This window comes from Macaca thibetana, chromosome 19 (genome assembly GCF_024542745.1).
Source record: "Macaca thibetana thibetana isolate TM-01 chromosome 19, ASM2454274v1, whole genome shotgun sequence".
In the NCBI taxonomy this organism is placed as follows: domain Eukaryota; kingdom Metazoa; phylum Chordata; class Mammalia; order Primates; family Cercopithecidae; genus Macaca; species Macaca thibetana.
Window position 1 is genome coordinate 42,588,833 of NC_065596.1, and position 18,425 is coordinate 42,607,257.

The following is an 18,425-nucleotide window of genomic DNA, read 5'->3' on the forward strand; positions in this document are numbered from 1 at the left end:
GTCCTGCTCTGTCAGCTGGAGTGCAGTGGCGCAATCTTGGCCTCTGTCTCCCTGGTTCAAGCTGTTCTCCTGCCTCTGCCTCCCGAGTAGCTGGGATTACAGGCATGCGCCACCACACCCAGCTAATTTTTTGTATTTTTAGTAGAGAAAGGGTTTTGCTGTGCTGGCCAGGCTAGTCTCGAACTCTGGATTCAAGTGATTGGCCTGCCTCGGCCTCCCAAAGTGCTGGGATTACAGGCATGAGCCACTGCGCCAAGCCGTTTTAATGATATTAATGACCATATTGCTCTTGGCGGTGAGGGAGAGCCAGGCAGTTGGTGGTGGTGTTTGTGGGAGGGGTACTGTCCTTCCTGCCCCTCACCTCTCCAGGGGCCTGAGGAGACCCTGGCCACTCCCATGAGCCTTTTTTCCTCCCACCGAGGGCAACCTGATGGTGCCAGTGTTCATTGGCTGCCCTCCAGGCAAGCGCCTGGCGTTCGACATCACCTACACTCTGGAATACAGCCGCCTGAAGAACAAACACTACTTTGACTGCGTTCAAGTGGACCCCGAGATGCCCTGCTTTCTCTTCCGGGACAGTGTGTGTCCAGTCCCTTCCCCTGCATCGTTCACTGTCCTCTTGCGCCCACCACTTTGCGCTCTCCCTCCCCGCTCCTCTGCCCCGCTCCTCTGCCCACAGGCTACCCACCCTCTTTCCCCCGGCATCTCACCTTCCCCCTTCTCGGTCCTCAGCTTCTCAGGCCAGGCTAATTTCTTCTTCCCGTCTCAACCCCCTCCAACCCCATAGTTTTCTACCCCTTCTTCTTGATTCAAGATTTGGTGACAGGAGACTCCGGCAGTTTCCAGGGCAGGTAAAGGCGTGGCCAACTTATAGCTAGGGCAGGTGGAGGGAGTGGAAGGGGATGGGTGCAGGACTCGAGACCCGGAGACCAGTCCGTGTGCACTTCTGTCCCTGGTAGCTACGTGCTGCTGGTGGTGGGTGGCGGGCCCACACTGGACACACTCAAGGACTACAACAAGGACGAAATCTACCGCTTCAACAGCCCCTTGGACAAGTAATCCCTGTGGGGCCCCACGCGTAATTGGCCTTGCTTCCCCTGGAGGCCTTTCCCACTTCCAAGCCAAGCCCACCTCACAAGCCCCCGCCTCCGCATCTCAGGTCCCGCCCACAGTGGGGCTCTTAGGATCCCACAGGCAAACTCCTGCAGGGCCCCCCTAACACCATGCCCCCTGCACCCACCTCTGGCCTCCCTCCACACTGACCACTGAGGCCATACCTCCCCCACACCCCCCCAACCCCTGGCTGAGATGACCTCGTCCTGCACAGTACCCACAGCCTTATCTGGACCACGAGGACCAAAAGGACCACCAAAGACTCAGCCTTCCACGTCATGTCCCATGAGAGCCCGGGGATCGAGTGAGTGCGCAGCCTGGCCCTCTTGGCCCCCATCTGTCGGTAGTCCATCAGGCCCACCCATCCTTTCTGCCCCCAGGAGGCCTCTTGATCCCCAAGTCACACTGACTGCCTTTGTGTTACTCAAATGGGGCTGAACTTTGCACAAGCTGAAGTCCCTGCCTGGAATGCTGCTCCCTCCTACTCTCGTCGGGCCTTAGGCAGATGCCCCTTCAGCCAGGAGGACTTTTCTGTTTCAGGATGGGACAATTGTCCCTTCGTGGCTCCCATGGTCGCCTGGGGCTCTCCCATCCCGCCCCTGAGTCCCCTACCTGTGCATCCCCATTCTAGAGTGGACAGCCCTGGGCAGTCACTGTCTGGTGTGGGGTCTGTCTCTCCTCCAGAACTGGGTCCTGAATAGACTCATAAATTTGTTTTTATTTTTATTTTTGAGATGGAGTTTCGCTCTTTGTTGCCCACTCTGGAATGCCGTGGCATGATCTCAGCTCACTGCAATCTCCACCTTCCGGGTTCAAGCGATTCTCCTGTCTCAGCCTCCTGTTTGTTTATTTTTTTTTGAGACAGGCTCCCTCTGTAGTCCACCAGGCTGGAGTGCAGTGGCGCAATCTCAGCTCACTGCAACCTCTGCCTCCCAGGTTCAAGCAATTCTGCCTTAGCCTCCCAAGTAGCTGGGATTACAGGCAACCGCCACCACGCCTGGCTAATTTTTGTATTTTTAGTAGGGATGGGGTTTCACCATGTTGGTCAGGCTGGTCTTGAACTGCTGACCTCAGGTGATCCTCACGCTTCAGCCTCCCAAAGCACTGGGATTACAGGCGCACGCCACCATGCCCGGTTAATTTTTGTTTTTGTTTTTTTCTAGTAGAGATGGAGTTTCACCATATTGGCCAGGCTGGTTAACATAGCATTTATTGAATGAAATAATGAACAAATGAATAAATCAATTCATGGCAGGCATTTATTGATATTTGAATGTGGGTATTAATGAATGAATAAAACAATGGAGAAACAAATTCATATATAGGGGCTCAATAAGTTTCATTCAATGAAAGGAAAAAAATGAAGCCATGAGCAAATGAAGGCAGTGAATGAATGAACAACTTGCACCTAGTCAGAATTTAACCTGCTCTATTTTTTTATTTTTTAGTTTTATTTATGTTTTTGAGATGGACTCTTGCTCTGTCACCCAGGCTGGAGTACAGTGGTACAATCTCAGCTCACTGCAACTTCCGCCTCTTGGGTTCAAGTGATTCTCCCACCTCAGCCTCCCGTGTAGCTGGGATTACAGGCGCGCGCCACCACGCCTGGCTAGTTTTGTAATTTTTAGTAGAGATGGGATTTCACCATGTTGGTCAGGCTGGTCTTGAACTCCTGACCTCAAGTGATCCACCTGCCTCGGCCTCCCAAAGTGCTGGATCATAGGTGTGAGCCACCGCGCCCGGCCTAACCTGCATTTATTGGATAATGAATAGAGAAGGAAATAAATGAAAGATGTGACTTTGTACCTAATAAGTGCTCAAGCTGTATTTATGGGATAAAGGAATGAAGGGAGCAAAGAATGAATAAGGAGTTGGCACATGATAGGTACAGAGCCTGTAATCTGGATGGATGCACAGTGACAGAGGAATTGACAGATGGAGGCGTGAAGGCAGGAGGAAATGAATGAGTAGACAGCCTGTGGCACAGTAGCCGTTCAGTCAGCATGATTGAATGAGTGAATGAAGGAAGGAATGAGGGAAGGCATGAGATCGCACCCATTTGGTCCTCACCGAGAGCGTTGGGGTGGAAGAAGAAATTGGGAGTTGGCACAGACTAGGCATGGTTGGTAGCACAACTGCCTGATCTTTGGCTTGCAGATGGCTCTGTCTGGAGAACGCCCCATGCTATGACAATGTTCCCCAAGGCATCTTTGCCCCTGAATTCTTCTTCAAGGTGTTGGTGAGCAATAGGTGAGCCAGGCAAGTGGCCCAGGTGCGGGTCAGGGGCTGCCCATGGAATGCCTGGCTTCTCCTCTAATCCTGGGTCCCCTCCCAACCCCCGCAGAGGAGTGGACACGAGCACCTACTGCAACTACCAGCTCACCTTCCTGCTGCACATCCACGGGCTGCCACTCAGTCCCAAGCGGGCCCTTTTCATCCTCATGGTGAGTGGCTGTCCAGGAGCTGCCCTGCTGGGTGGGCAAGGGCCCACACCTCCACACCTATGCTTGTTGTACTTCACTAATTCATTCCTTCAGTCACTCATCTGGTCATGCCGACTGAACGCCTGCCATGCCACAGGCTGTCTACTCATTCATTTCCTCCTGCCATCACGCCTCCATCTGTCAATTTCCCTGTAACTGTGGATCCAGATTGTGGACTGTGTACCTTATCATGTGCCAACTCCTTATTTATTCTTTGCTCCCTGCAGGTGTCAGTCAGCGTGTTTGTGGGCCTGGTGATCTTCTACATTGCCTTCTGCCTCCTGTGGCCCCTCGTGGTGAAGGGCTGCACGATGATCCGGTGGAAGATAAACGATATCATTGCCTCAGAATCCTACTACACCTATGCCTCCATTTCCGGAATGTCGAGCATGCAGTCTCTGAGACGTTCCAGGATGGGCTCCATGTTCAGCTCCAGGATGACAGAGGACAAGGCTGAACCCAAGGAAGCCGTGGAGAGACAGTTGATGACCTGAGTCTGCCGCGTGCCCCAGCCCCCAGTCACTGTCACACTTCCCCTACGAGGCCCATCTTGAAGATGCAGCCTGTCACCCAGCTCAGACCTCTGTTTTGCTTGATGTTTACTTCTCGTTCAGACTCAAATAAAGCCTTTTTTCAGGACCAGCTGTGGGCCCTCTTAAGAGCTTGAGTTCAGAAGGTTTGTACCAGCATAGCTGCACATTAAAATATCATAAACCTCGCTGGGCACTGTAGCTTATGCCTGTAATCCCAGCACTTTGGGAGGCGGAAGCAGGCAGATCACTTGAGGTCAGGAGTTTGAGACCAGCCTGGCCCACATGGTGAAAACCTGCAACCCTGTCTCTACTAAAAATACAAAAAATTAGCTGGGCATGGTGGTGCATGACTGTAATTCCAACTACTTGGGAGGCTGAGACAGGATAATCCCCTGAACCTGGGAGGCAGAAGTTGCAGTGAGCCAAGATTGCGCCACTGCATTCCAGCCTGGGCAACAGACTGAGACTCCCGACTCAACAAAACAATAAATAAAATATCAAAAACCTAGGCCACCTGTTAAATAGTGGCTTCTCTGTGTGCCTGTTGGCTGAGCCCCTCCCCAGGGTGCCCCAGACCTCCCTGTGGTCCAGCAGGATCCTCCACAATCCAGGCCCATTGCTATGGCCCACCATCTGCTCTGATTATTTAGTGTTAAGTATTTTGAATGTCAACGCCTATCTAATGTCTTAAGGAGGGGACCCTGGTGATGTCAGGATTCTTATTTTAGTTGCAAGTAGCAAGTATTTCCCTCAAATGGTCTACATGAAAATGGTAATTTACAGGCTTCAGGTACAGTTTGATCCAGTAGTCCCCAAGGTCCACAGGATTCAGCCTTCATTTCTCTGTAGTTTTTTCTTCTCTGTCCTCCTCTGAGTGCAGTCTCTGACCTCAGGACAACTCCTCTCACCATCTGAGGCTAGTTATGCAGTCCATAATCTGGATGGATGCATAGTGACCAATGAATTGACAGATGGAGGCATGAAGGCAGGAGGAAATAAATGAGTAAAAAAATACCCTGTTGCGTGGTAGGCATTCGGTCAGCATTACTGGATAAATGAATGAAGGAGCGAATGAGGAAAGGTATGAGACTATGCCTAGTTGGTGCTCACTCAGAGTGTTGGGGTGGAGGAATAAATTGGGATTGGCATCGATTAGGCATGGTTGGTAGCACAAAAACCTAATGAAACTTGACAATAACAAGAGTTGGCAACACTCGTGTGTAAGGTCTGTTGGCTAAGGTTGTTTCCACCACCAAGATTCTATTGAGTCACCTCGTGGTCCAGATGAACACATCATAATCCTGTATCAGCCAAGTCAACATGTGATCTGAATATCACCATCTGCATTTCCAGCCAAGATAAAGTGACAGAGACTGGATTTCCCCTCATACTTGAAATTATTTATTTATTTTTGAGATGGAGTCTTGCTCTGTCACCCAGGCTGGAGTGCAGTGGTGCTATCTCGGCTCACTGCAACCTCTGCCTCCTGGGTTCAAGCGATTCTCCTGCCTCAGCCTCCCGAGTGGCTGGGACTACAGACGCATGACACCATGTCCAGCTAATTTTTTGTATTTTTAGTAGAGACAGGGTTTCACCGTGTTAGCCAGGCTGGTCTCGATCTCCCGACCTCGTGATCCATCCACCTCAGCCTCCCGAAGTACTGGAATTACAGGCGTGAGCCACCTGGCCCGGCCGTATCATCGTGGTTTTTTGTTTTTTTTTTTTTTGTTTTTGTTTTTGTTTTTGTTTTTTGAGACGGAGTCCCGCTCTGTTGCCCAGGCTGGAGTGCCGTGGCTGGATCTCAGCTCACTGCAAGCTCCGCCTCCCAGGTTCACGCCATTCTCCCGCCTCAGCCTCCCGAGTAGCTGGGACTACAGGCGCCCGCCACTTCGCCCGGCTACTTTTTTGTATTTTTAGTAGAGACGGGGTTTCACCGTGTTAGCCAGGATGGTCTCGATCTCCTGACCTCGTGATCCACCCGTCTCGGCCTCCCGAAGTGCTGGGATTACAGGCTTGAGCCACCGTGCCCGGCCTGTTTTTGTTTTTTTTTAAATGGAGTTTTGCTCTTGTTGCCTAGCCTGGAGGGCAATGGTGCGATCCTGGCTCACTGCAACCTCCGCCTCCCAAGTTCAAGTGATTCTCCTGTCTCAGGCTCCCGAATGAGTAACTGGGATTACAGGCACCCACCACCATGCCTGGATAGATAATTTTTCGTATTTGTAGTAGAGATGGAGTTTCACCATGTTGGCCAAGCTGGTCTCAAACTCCTGACCTCGGGTGATCCACCCACTTCAGCCTCCCAAAGTGCTGAGATTACAGGCGTGAGCCACCACACCCAGCCATCATTTTTGTTTAAAATATTTTTTAACACCACAACTTCTTTCACATATTAATTTACTCATTAATTCAACAAATATATAATTTCTTTTTTTTTTTTTTTTGAGCCTGTCACCCGGGCCAGAGTGCAATGGCGATCTTGGTTCACTGCAACCTCTGCCTCCCGGGTTCAAGTGCTTCTCCTGCCTCAGCCTCCCAAGGAGCTGGGATTACAGATGCACACCACCATGCCCGGATAATTTTTGGTATTTTTACATTTATTTATTTATTTCTCTGAGAAGGAGTCCCACTCTGTCACCCAGGCTGGAGTGCAGCAGCGTGATCTCAGCACACTGCAAGCTGGTCTCCTGGGTTCAAGCAATTCTCCTGCCTCGGGCTTCTGCGTATCCGGGATTACAGGTGCGTGCCACCACGCCCAGCTAATTTTTTTTTGTATTTTCAGTAGCGATGGGGTTTCGCTATGTTGGCCAGGTTGGTCTCGAACTCCTGACCTCAAGTGATCTACCTGCCTCGGCCTCCCAAAGTGCTGGGATTACAGGCGTGAGCCACCGTGCCCGGCCAACAAATATTTATTGACTGTCGACTGATATTTGCCAAGCACTGAGATACTGGGAATTCAGTGGTGAAGGAAATCGTCCTGCCTCCATGGAGATGACATTCTAAATAGTGGAGACAGAGAGTGAGAGCCCGGCTTGAGAAAAACGTGCTGTCCAGGCGCAGTGGCTCATACCTGTGAATTCCAACACTTTGAGAGGTCAAGGCAGGAAGATCGCTTGAGCTCAGGAGTTCGAGACCAACCTAGGCAGTATGAGTCTCTACAAAAAATTTAAAATAAAATTTTTTTAAAAAGAGAGAAAAAGCGATGTTGAATGTTCAGGTGTAATATCAATCAATGGAGGAAGGAGAAGTTGGTATAAGAAGCTGTGAATACTAGCCAGGCAAGGTGGCTCATGCCTGTAATCCCAGCACTTTGGGAGGCCAGGGCCCGGGGAATTACCTGAGTTCAGGAGTTGGAGACCAGCCTGACCAACATGGTGGAACCTGGGCTCTACTAAAAATACGAAAATTAACTGTATGTGGTGGCACGTGCCTGTAATCCCAGCTACTTGGGAGGCTGGGGCAGAAGAATCACTTGAACCCAGGAGGCGGAGGATGCAGTGAGCCAAGATAGCTCCATTGCACTCCAGCCTGGGCAGCAAGAGCTAAATTCCGTCTCATAAAAAAAAAAAAAAAAAAAAATTGTGAATCCTTCATTTACATATGATATTTAAAGCCATAGAGCTGGATGAGGTTTGTAACTAGTTCGTTTATATAAGCTTGGGAAAAAGATGTGGAAGGATGCATTGAAAAAGAGACTGGAGGCCGGGCGCGGTGGCTCACGCCTGTAATCCCAACACTTTGGGAGGCCGAGACGGGCGGATCACGAGGTCAGGAGATCGAGACCAGCCTGGCGAACACGGTGAAACCCCATCTCTACCAAAAAAATACAAAAAACTAGCCGGGCGAGGTGGCGGGCGCCTGTAGTCCCAGCTACTCAGGAGGCTGAGGCAGGAGAATGGCGTAGACCCGGGAGGCGGATCTTGCAGTGAGCTGAGATCCGGCCACTGCACTCCAGCCTGGGCGACTGAGCGAGACTCCGTCTCAAAAAAAAAAAAAAAAAAAAAAAAAAAAGAAAAAGAGACTGGAGAGGGAGCCCCAGGTATACATCCTAGCTGTTAGTCCGTTGGAAGGTTACCCGGCCTCTCTGTCTATAAAATGAGTAAAACACAGCTCTCCAAACGGCACGACATCGCCACCTATTGGCTGGAGACGCTGCCCCGAAGGCGGAACCTTCAGGACAGCTACGTAGCGTCCCTAACACTCAGACTGAAACCAGGGCAGCCATGTTCATTACTGGAACCGTGAGGTCGGTGGGGCGGGAGGGCGGCGTTGAGACAGCTGTCATTTTCAGTTAGGGCAAAAGCCGACTTCCGGTCACCATCTTGAGTGACGACAGAGGCGGAGCTCCAACTGACATGTTCATTAAGGGCAGGGCTCCGAGGGCGCCACCTCGAGAGCGACAGCGGGCTACCCGTGGCGGGCGGAGGCAGGTTGTAGCCCCGCCCCGGGCCTTGGGCTCCACCTCTCGGCCCCACTTCCGCCGGGCGAGCGTCTGTAGGCGGCGTTGCCGTAAATCGGGCGGTCGGCTTGCCGCATCACGCAACATGGCGGCCGCGGCGGTGAACGGGGCGGCAGGCTTCTCGAGCTCGGGGCCCGCGGCGACCTCGGGCGCTGTCCTACAAGCCGCGACCGGCATGTACGAGCAACTCAAGGGCGAGTGGAATCGTAAAAGCCCCAATCTTAGCAAGTGCGGGGAAGAGCTGGGCCGGCTAAAGGTAAGGTTGGCAGGCCCAGGAAACCGAGTGTTGCGGGCGTGGGGGGCGCTACGAGGCGTCTGGACCCAACCAAGTCCCGGGCCGCGGAATACACCTCGGTGCCAGCGAGACTGAGGCGGGCTGGGGGATCCGACGGGGCGAAAGATTTGGAGCAGCCAAAGTGGCGGCCCGGAGGGGGTCAAGAAGCGAGAGAGGACAGGGCGCGGTGGTTCACGCCTGTAATCGCAGCACTTGGCGGGGGAGCATCACTTAAGCCCAAGAGTTCAAGATCAGCTTGAGCAACAAAGCGAGACTCTTGTCTCTACACTTTTTTTTTTTTTTTTCAGGTGAGAGATGACTGGAATGGACCTACGCGGGCGTGGTGGGGGAATGATGGAAAGACTCGGGATGGCAGAATGAGTGAGGGGTTAGAGTTTTGGTGCTTGGAGGCTTAACTGGTCGGAGTGGCAGGACTGGGGTTCTTTCTTTTCCTGATGGTGGAGTCCAGGCAAGACCAAGTGGGAAATGAGGACTGCCCAGAATGATAAAAGAATGAGACTGAAAAGGTGGACTGTGTAGAGGGTGTGTCGTTAAGACCAGGCTGGGTTAGGATCTGAGAGATCTGGGGCTTAGGCTCGCATCTGTGGGGAGAGGGGGCAGCCTAGTTGTGAAGGCAGGACTGAACCTAGAGGAAATATTCTTACAAGTAGAGAACAAGAATATGGGGCTCAGAGTGCTTGAGACCAAGTATGTGTTGGGAGGGAGTATAAATCCAGTGGCTTGGAACAAGCTGCTGTGTCTGCTAAGGAAATATGTATGGGCTGAACTGTGTGGGGAGATTTGGACCTCCCCCTCCCAGATACAGATTTTGGGGATAGCCCAGCTACCCCTTCCCCAATAGATGGTGGGGAAGATCAGCCACGAATGGAATGTGCTGGTGTCCCCCCCCCCCCCCCGCCGTGTGATTCCACTGGGTCAGGCACTGAGTGTCCCTCCTCGCTTCCCCAGTGGGGCTATTAATAATTGTAATGTGATGGAATCTTAAATGGGCGTGTGTTGTGTGCTCAGGCCTTGTTCTGAGTGCTTGATGAAAAAGGACTCTTCGGCCTGGCGCGGTGGCTCACGCCTGTAATCCCAGCACTTTGGGAGGCCAAGACAGGATCATGAGGTCAGGAGGTCGAGACCATCCTGGCTAACACAGTGAAATCCCATCTCTACTAAAAATACAAAAAAAAAATTAGCTGGGTATGGTGGCAGGTGCCTGTTGTCCCAGCTACTTGAGAGGCTGAGGCAGGAGGATGGCGTGAACTCGGGAGGTGGAGCTTGCAGTGAACCGAGATCGCACCACTGCACTCCAGCCTGGGCGACAGAGTGAGACTCCGTCTCAAAAAAAAAAAAAAAAAGAAAAAGGACTCTTCATGAGTCAGGATGATGGTTAGCCCCATTTTCCAGGTGGGAGGAACAAAGCATAGAGCAAGTAAGTCATCTGTATTTGAATTCCTATCTTTTCTTCCCTCCCCTCCCCATCAGCTAGTTCTTCTGGAGCTCAACTTCTTGCCAACCACAGGGACCAAGCTGACCAAACAGCAGCTCATTCTGGCCCGTGAGTGTCACTGGGGTTAGTGGGGGGTGATGATCAGGGGGTTATGGCAGGAATGGTAGCAGTGGTGGTTGGGGAAGAGACCTCAGTCACCTCCTGAGAGCTCACTCTGTCACCCACAGGTGACATACTGGAGATCGGGGCCCAGTGGAGCATCCTGCGCAAGGACATCCCCTCCTTCGAGCGCTACATGGCCCAGCTCAAATGCTACTACTTTGATTACAAGTAAGAATGGGTCCTGCCCCCAGTTGGGGGGTGGTTGCATGGCAGCTCCTTTATCTCTGGGGCTCTGGCCACGTGGGTCCTCTTTCTTCATCTGGGAACTCCTCCTGGCTTAGTTCTGTCCTCAGAACTAGGGTCAGGAGTTGGCTTGGAGGTCCTGAGACTTGGCTTGTGTGATCCAGGCTTGTAGGTCTCTAGTCAGTCTCCCCCAACCCATTCCCACACTGCAGCCCCTCTGCCCAGCAGGGCTGCCATCACCCTTCACTAGTCCTGGCCCCAGCCTTGTCCCTCTGACTCAAACCCCCGTGGCAGCCAGCAGGATCATGTAACACTAAAATTTGACACTGTCCATACCCTGCTCAGAACCTGCATGGCTCTTCATGGTCCTCAGGCACAAGACCAAGTTCTTTCCTGTGGCTTCCAGTCCGGTCCCAGCTCCGACCCCTCTGCCTGTGCCTGCCCATTCCAGCCCTTTCTCTCACTGGACTGTGAGCTTTCTAAAGGCAGAGCCTGGAACTGTTTCAATTACTGCTGTGTCCCTTACACTGCCTACCACAGGGCCAGGCCCAGAACAGGGACTCACCGGATATGTGTTGAATGTAAAACTGAATGATACCTGCACAGATTAATGATTGGGAATTTGACATCAGACGAACCTGGCTTTGAAATGTCCAGCCGCTTCCTGATTATGAGGTCTTGGGCAAATGACTTTACCTCTCTCACTTTCCCTGTTAAAGTAGGGAGTGGTGGTTCTTTTATTTATTTATTTTTGGAGATAGGGTCTTGCTCTGTTGCCCAGGCTGGAGTGCAATGGTGCAGTCATGGCTCACTACAGCCTTGACCTCCTGGGCTCAAGCGATGCTCCTACCTTAGCCTCTCAAGTAGCTAGGGCTACAGGTGCACACCACCACTCCTGCCTCTTTCATTTTAATTTTTTGTAGAGATGGGGGTCTCACTTTGTTGTCCAGGCTGGTCTTGAACTCCTGGCCACAAGTGATCCTCCTGCCTTAGGCTCCCAGATTGTTGGGATTACAGGTGTTGAGTCATTGCACCTGACTCCAATAACTCTTTTTTTTTTTTTTTTTTTTTTGAGATGGAGTTTCACTCTTGTTGCCCAGGCCGTCGTGCAATGGTGTGATCTCGGCTCACCACAACCTCCGCCTCCTAGGTTCAAGTGATTCTCCTGCCTCAGTCTCCCGAGTAGCTGGGATTACAGGCATGCACCACCACACCTGGCTAATTTTTCTATTTTTAGTAGAGATGGGGTTTCTCCATGTTGGTCAGGCTGGTCTCGAACTCCTGACCTCAGGCAATCCACCCGCCTCAGCCTCCCAAAGTGCTGGGATTACAGACGTGAGCCACCATGCCCGGCCAGTAACTTTCTTTTTTTTTTTTTTTTTTTTTTTTTTTTTGAGATAGGAGTCTCACTCTGTCACCCAGGCTAGAGTGCAACAGTGCGAACTTGGCTCACTGCGACCTCCACCTCCCACGTTCAAGTGATTCTCCTGCCTCAGCCTCCCTCAGCCTCCTGAGTAGCTGGGATTACAGGCGCCCGCCACCACGCCCAGCTAATTTTTGTATTTTTAGTAGAGACGGGGTTTTGCCAGGTTGGCCAGCCTGGTTTTGAACTCCTGACCTCAGGTGATCCATCCGCCTCAGCCTCCCAAAATGCTGGGATTATAGGCATGAGCCACCGCGCCTGGCCAGTAACTCTTAATATAATTATAGCTAACACTGTGTTTATTTGGGCCAGGTATTGTTCTAATCACTTTACCTGGGTTGAACCATTTAGTTCACTTAACCCTTGTTCATTCAACCCATCTCTACAAAGTGGATACTGTGAGGCCAGGCATGATGGCACATGCCTGAAACCCCAGCACTTTGGGAGGCTGAGACAAAAGGATCACTTGTGTCCAGGAGTTCCAGACCTGCCTGACCAACATGGCGAAATCCTGTCTCTACAAAAAATAACAAAAAAATTAGCTGGACATGATGGTGTGCACTTGTAGTCCCGCTACTTTGGAGTCTGAGGTTGGAGGATAGCTTGAACATGGGAAGTTGAGGCTGCAGTGAGCCTGAGTGACAGAGCGAGACCCTGTCTTGGAATTGGGAAAAAATAAAAGGGCCAGGTGTGGTGGCTCACACTGTAATCCCAGCACTTTGGGGCGCTGAGGTGGGTGGATCACGAGATCAGGAGTTCAAGACCAGCCTGGCCAGCATGGTGAAACCCTGTCTCTACTAAAAATACCAAAAATTAGCCAGGCGTGGTGGCATGTGCTTGTAGTCCCAGCTACTTGGGAGGCTGAGTCAGGAGAATCGCTTAAACCCAGCAAGCAGAGGTTGCAGTGAGCCAAGAATGCACCATTGCACTCTAGTCTGGGCAACAGAGAGAGACTCCTCCTCAAAAATAAATAAATAAAAGGATACTGTGGTGATACCCAGTTTACACTTTGGGAAACTGAGGTTGTCATTTCACTGAAGTGAGGTCCCTCACTTGGATCAGTATGACTTGTGACTAATTCATGCATCTTTGGGCCACAGTTTCCTCATATGAAAACCCGGGACCTGATACTTCTTCAGGAGATGCATGGGGCAGGCGTGAGAATTCCTGGAGCCTCGGGTAGACGGCTCGCTAGGCCCCTAAATCCTCCTTACCCTGCTTCCCCGTCCCGCGTCCACAGGGAGCAGCTCCCCGAGTCAGCCTATATGCACCAGCTCTTGGGCCTCAACCTCCTCTTCCTGCTGTCCCAGAACCGGGTGGCTGAGTTCCACACGGAGTTGGAGCGGCTGCCTGCCAAGGACATCCAGACCAACGTCTACATCAAGCACCCTGTGTCCCTGGAGCAAGTGAGGCGGCAAGCGGCGGGGGAGGACCTGGCCAAAGTGGGCGGTGCAGGGGTGGCCTTCAGGGGGCTTTCCTGAAGGAGTGGCCCGGGTTCACCCATCTTTCCACCCATGGACCCATCCTCTTGTTTGTCCAACAAATACTGAGTCCCAGCTGTGTGCCAGGCACTGTGGGAGGTTGTCAGACTGTGCAGTGAGCCAAGCAGGTGAAATTCGTGATCTTGTGGTGATGACATTGGCGTGTGGAAGCAGATAGTAAGCCCGAAGAGTGAGTGGCCTGTGCGGTCTGTCAGATGCTGAGTACTGTGGAGAAAAGGCAGAAAGGAGGGTAGAGAGGCAGGGGCGGGGTAACATTTATCTCGGGGAGTCAGAAGGCCTTACTGAAAAGGTGAAATTGGAGAAAGACTTGAAAAGGGTGAGGAACTGGCTCATGCCTGTAATCCCAGCACTTTGGGAGGCTGAGGCAGGAGGACAGCTTGAGCCCAGGAGTTCAAGACTGCAGTGTGCTATGATCACACCACTGTATTCTAGCCTGGGTGACAGATTCTGTCTCTATTTAGAAAATAAATAAATAAAAACAGATTTTTTTAAAGAAAAGGGTGACCGTGCACAGTGGCTCACGCCTGTAATCCCAGCACATTGGGAGGCCAAGGCGGGTAGATCACCTGAGGTCAGGAGGTCGAAACCAGCATGGCCAACATGGTGAAACCCCGTCTCTATAAAAATACAAAAATTAGCCGGGTGCGGTGGTTGGTGCCTGTAATCCCAGCTACTTGGGAGGCTGAGACAGGAGAATCGCTTGAACCCAGGAGGTAGAGGTTGCAGTGAACCAAGATTGCGCTACTGCACTCCAGCCTGGGCAACAGAGCAAGACGCTATCTCAAAAAGAAAAAAAAGGATGAGGAACTGAACCCTGTGGACAGCCAGGCAGAGGGACCAGCCAATCCAAGTGTCCTGAGGCAGCACCATGTCTGCTGTGTTAGAGGGACAGCCGAGAAGACGGTGTTTTTGGAACAAAGGGAGCAGGGCCAGGGCAAGGCCTTAGGACCTAAGGTTGGGAAGTTGTTCCTGGAGCTGACGTCTTAGGGGAGGATTTGGTCCGTGGGGAGAGGATGGGAGAGAGAGCAGTTAGGGCAGGCAGCACAGTTCATGCAAAGGTGTACAGGATGAGCCTGAGGTGGAGCCAGCCCTGTCTCCCTCCTGGAGAATAGGTGGATAATTGGACAGTAGATGAGATAATGAGATGCCAGCCCAGAGCAGGCTTGGGGAGAGGGAGGGAGGGAGGAAGGGGGTGGGGGCAGAGAGAGTCATGTGTGTCTGTGTGTGTGTGTCTGTGTGTGTCTGTGTGTGTGTGTGTGTGTGTGTGTGTGTGTGTGTGTGTGTGTGTGTGTGTGTGTGTGTGTGTGTGTGTGCATAAACCAGCAAGGTCTTTCTGGAAGAGGGAGTACCCAGGGAAGGGGTGTGGCTGTGTGGCAAGGGGTGTTCTGGCAGGGTAGGGATTACAGGGGCACTAGGAGTATGATGAGGCCCACACAGGTAGGGCCCTTTGCAGCTTCCTCTTCATTCTCTTCTCTTTCCCCTTTCCCGGTGTCTGCAGTACCTGATGGAGGGCAGCTACAACAAAGTGTTCCTGGCCAAGGGTAACATCCCCGCCGAGAGCTACACCTTCTTCATTGACATCCTGCTGGACACCATCAGGTGTGTGGGGGGCCCGGGCCCTGTGGAGCTTGGAGTTTGGAAAGAACTTGGGCTTCAGCCAGACAGCTTTGAGTCTGAATCTAATTCCAGCCACCGGTTATCTGGGCAGGCTAGGTGTGTTTCTTATCCTCCTAGCACCTCAGCTCTCCTTTCCAGTGAATTGGGCCTGGTCGTGGGATTGTGGATAACAGCCCTTATCTCACCGCCCTTGGCTGTTGACACGTGTGGCCACATGTGTCAAACCTGCGCATGGGCTTGGCTGAGCAGGCAGGGACTGTGTGGCCTGTCTTAGCCCATCTTCTGTCCTAGACACCCATCCAGTGAGTCAAGAGACTTCACCTCCGACCACTGAAACTGTGGACCCTTCAGTTTCCCCTTCTCTAGAATGGGTTGACCAAATCCCAGCAGCCCCGTGGGTTGCTGTGTGCACAAGTGACATCCCACGGGCAGGTGGATGTGACATACAAATCCCTTGAGGAGTAAAAGGGTGTCGAAGTGGTGGCCGAGCTGGTTCACTCGGGCAGAGCACCAGATCAGAATGAGTTTCTGTGCCTTAGGTGGCAAAGGCGAGCCCAGAGGCATTTGAGTGAGGAGTGGTGGCCAGTACCACTACCCACCGCGTGGCCTAAGTGATGTCGGAGGCACTCCTCCCTGTCACTCGCTTTTCCCCAGAGCTAACCCCCTCCCCCACTATAGCGACTTAATTCCTTGCTCTTTTTCTACTTTGGTGGTGTTCATGGTGCCTCTTGATGGGTACAAGGAACCCCTCAGGATCTATGAAGCGGGGTGCAGCACCCTGGTGATGTTTGTTTTGAGAAGAGGTGCCCTCATGTGAATCCCAAGCTGGGTTTCAGACCTGAAATCATGTGGCTGGCAGTGAGATTCAGAGTGTGGGCCCAGGAGTCAGAGAGTTCAGTGGGGATCTCCTGTGGCCCTTGCTTGCTTTGTGAGTCTGGTCAAGTTTCTCCCGCTCTGAGCCTTGATGAATAAAACAGGGCCCCTCACATTCCTGCCATCAGTGCTGAACTCCAGGGTCAGAGCTGACTTGTGTCAGGTTTGGGGGAACAGGTCCTGGGTGGTTGTCGATGCTCAGTAATGAGGAGCTTCTCATCTTCTCCCAGGGATGAGATCGCTGGGTGCATCGAGAAGGCCTACGAGAAAATCCTTTTCACTGAGGCCACCCGGATCCTCTTCTTCAACACACCCAAAAAGATGACCGACTACGCCAAGAAGGTGGCTGGGGTACAGGGCAAGGGGCCATGGGACCAAGGGGTGAAATCACTAACAACAGTGTGGGGTGGCTTCGAGGGACGCTGGAACAAGACTGCCCAGGTTTAAGTGCATGACTCTAGGCAAGCTGCCAAAGCTCTCTGAGCCTCAGTTTCTCTGTCCACAGAATGGAGCTAGATACATAGGATGAGCTTAGTGCTGGCACCAGCTAGAGGTGGGCAGAGGTGGGCGCTGCACGCATGTTGGCTGCTGTCTTTATCAAAATTTCTTAGAAGTGGCAGCTTTTTCTGCAAGACTTCGCTTCATTTGGTCTCAGACGTTTGAGCACGAGCAATGCTTGGTGTTGCAATAGGAGGGCCGGACCAGGCTATGGAAGGTGAAATTGGGTGGGCACAGTGGCTCACGCACACTGAGGTGGATCTTCCTACCTAGGCTCACTCTGGGAGGCTGAGGTGGGAGGATCACCTGAGGTAAGGAGTTCGAGACCAGCCTGGTCAACATGGTGAAACCCCGTCTCTACTAAAAAATACAAAAAAATTAGCTGGATGTGGTGGCGGGTGCCTGTAATCCCAGCTACTTGGGAGACTGAGGCATGAGAATTGCTTGAACCCAGGAGGCGGAGGTTGCAGTGAGCCGAGATCACACCATTGCACTGCAGCCTGGGCAACAGAGCGAGACTCCGTCTGGAAAAAAAAAAAAAAAAGAAGAAGGTGAAATTGAATTTGAGTGAGGGTGACAGCTGAAACTATCACTCAGGCCAAACACTATCCTCGGTGCTTTAAAGGTGTTGATTCACCAAATCCTCACAGTCGACCCAGAGAGGTGTGTAATTAGGGTCCCAGTGTCAACACAGAGAAACTGAGGCACAGAGGTGAAGTTACTTGTCAAGAGTCGTTGGGGTAGAGTAGAGTTGGTGAGAAAAGACAGTATAGGCAAGTGCTGGCTCCATAGGGTGGGGACGGAGCCTTTGTGATCACCCTACCCATCTCTGATCCCTCCTTTCCTGCAGCGAGGGTGGGTCCTGGGCCCCAGCAACTACTACAGTTTTGCCAGCCAGCAGCAGAAGCCGGAAGACACCACCATTCCCTCCACAGAACTGGCCAAACAGGTCATCGAGTATGCCCGGCAGCTGGAGATGATCGTCTGAGCCCACTGGGCACTGGGTGGGGCAGGGCATGAGTTATTTAAAACAGTTACACTGCAGGGTTTCGTCCAATAAAGGTGGATTGACATTCCCTCTTCCAGGCCCTTGTCTCCCCAGTTGGGATGGCAGAGAGACAAGTTCTTATCTCTGAAGAACTTGGAGGTTTTGGGGCGCTCAGGGGTTGGAGATAACACCCTCCAACTGGGTAAGCCTCTGTTTGGTGGGCATTGCTCAGGGCCTCAAACACAGACGCCCACTGTAGGGCCCCAGCAGCACTGTGGCCTGCAGGAGGGCATGGCCCCAGGTAGGGGGACTGTTCTAGCCAACTGTGGACACACAGGAATGCTGGGCCAGGGTACCAGATTTTTTCAACAAAGCGGGTGAAGTGTCCTATTAAAAAGAATAAATGTTGGTGATGAATTAAACAATTTTTCAAATGAGATGTGAAATGGAACCCGTCTGTAGGCTGCCCGTTTGAGCCCTGTGCGGATCAAAAGGTGTGGGCCCTGGTGTGGGCTTGTGGCTCCCACCCTCCCTGAGCCGGCGTGTGATTGAGGACCTCCCCGCACACCCCTCAGCCTAGGTTTCCTGCCTTGAAATTCTTGGGAAGGTGTTCAAGGCGCAGGGTCCAAATCTGGCTGAATCCCTTGTGGGATGTGGAAATTTCACAAGTGTTCCAGAGTTAGTTTTCCCAACTGTAAAATGGGAATGATCACTCCTTTGCACAGTGGTTTGTGCTGAGCCTGTGAGCTTGGTACCAGGTTAGCTCAGAATTAGGGCTTATGGATTGAGGGGAATCAGATCCCCCCTGCCCTGGGCCCATCAGTCTGGGTGCTGGGTGAATGGAACCTCAGTTACTGCTGCTCT

At 52.2% G+C, this 18,425-nt stretch overlaps 3 protein-coding genes across 46 annotated transcripts in view; 2 read left to right on the forward strand and 1 right to left on the reverse strand.

Moving 5' to 3' along the window:
* The window catches only part of CATSPERG (cation channel sperm associated auxiliary subunit gamma), a 34,018-nt gene extending 29,783 nt beyond the window's left edge, over window positions 1-4,235 (forward strand). For 5 of the 8 annotated variants that reach the window (XM_050768891.1, XM_050768893.1, XM_050768896.1 and 2 more), the window contains 7 exons: window positions 422-578; window positions 788-851; window positions 960-1,055; window positions 1,328-1,417; window positions 3,271-3,363; window positions 3,458-3,557; window positions 3,824-4,235. In XM_050768891.1, the coding sequence (XP_050624848.1) occupies window positions 422-578; window positions 788-851; window positions 960-1,055; window positions 1,328-1,417; window positions 3,271-3,363; window positions 3,458-3,557; window positions 3,824-4,090 (867 nt within the window). In that variant the 3' untranslated portion in view covers window positions 4,091-4,235. Of the gene's footprint in view, window positions 1-421; window positions 581-787; window positions 852-959; window positions 1,056-1,327; window positions 1,418-3,270; window positions 3,364-3,457; window positions 3,558-3,823 lie in introns of those variants that run through there. The other 3 variants (XM_050768892.1, XM_050768898.1, XM_050768899.1) reach the window with 3 other exon arrangements.
* The window catches only part of PSMD8 (proteasome 26S subunit, non-ATPase 8), a 90,061-nt gene extending 72,063 nt beyond the window's left edge, over window positions 1-17,998 (forward strand). Inside the window, exons 2-8 of one of the 2 annotated variants that reach the window (XM_050769252.1) lie at window positions 8,647-8,841; window positions 10,351-10,423; window positions 10,543-10,645; window positions 13,324-13,489; window positions 15,084-15,184; window positions 16,306-16,417; window positions 17,424-17,998. In XM_050769252.1, coding sequence (XP_050625209.1) covers window positions 8,671-8,841; window positions 10,351-10,423; window positions 10,543-10,645; window positions 13,324-13,489; window positions 15,084-15,184; window positions 16,306-16,417; window positions 17,424-17,561 — 864 coding nt within the window. In that variant the 5' untranslated portion in view covers window positions 8,647-8,670 and the 3' untranslated portion in view covers window positions 17,562-17,998. Of the gene's footprint in view, window positions 1-8,420; window positions 8,842-10,350; window positions 10,424-10,542; window positions 10,646-13,323; window positions 13,490-15,083; window positions 15,185-16,305; window positions 16,418-17,423 lie in introns of those variants that run through there. The other variant, XM_050769251.1, reaches the window with a different exon arrangement.
* The window catches only part of YIF1B (Yip1 interacting factor homolog B, membrane trafficking protein), a 287,798-nt gene that overhangs the window by 126,510 nt on the left and 142,863 nt on the right, over window positions 1-18,425 (reverse strand). Inside the window, exon 1 of one of the 36 annotated variants that reach the window (XM_050769150.1) lies at window positions 18,362-18,366. The exons of 34 other annotated variants lie outside the window; for them this stretch is intronic. The gene's annotated coding sequence lies outside the window, so the exon portion shown is untranslated. Of the gene's footprint in view, window positions 1-1,287; window positions 1,293-18,361; window positions 18,367-18,425 lie in introns of those variants that run through there. One more of the 36 variants, XM_050769159.1, reaches the window with a different exon arrangement.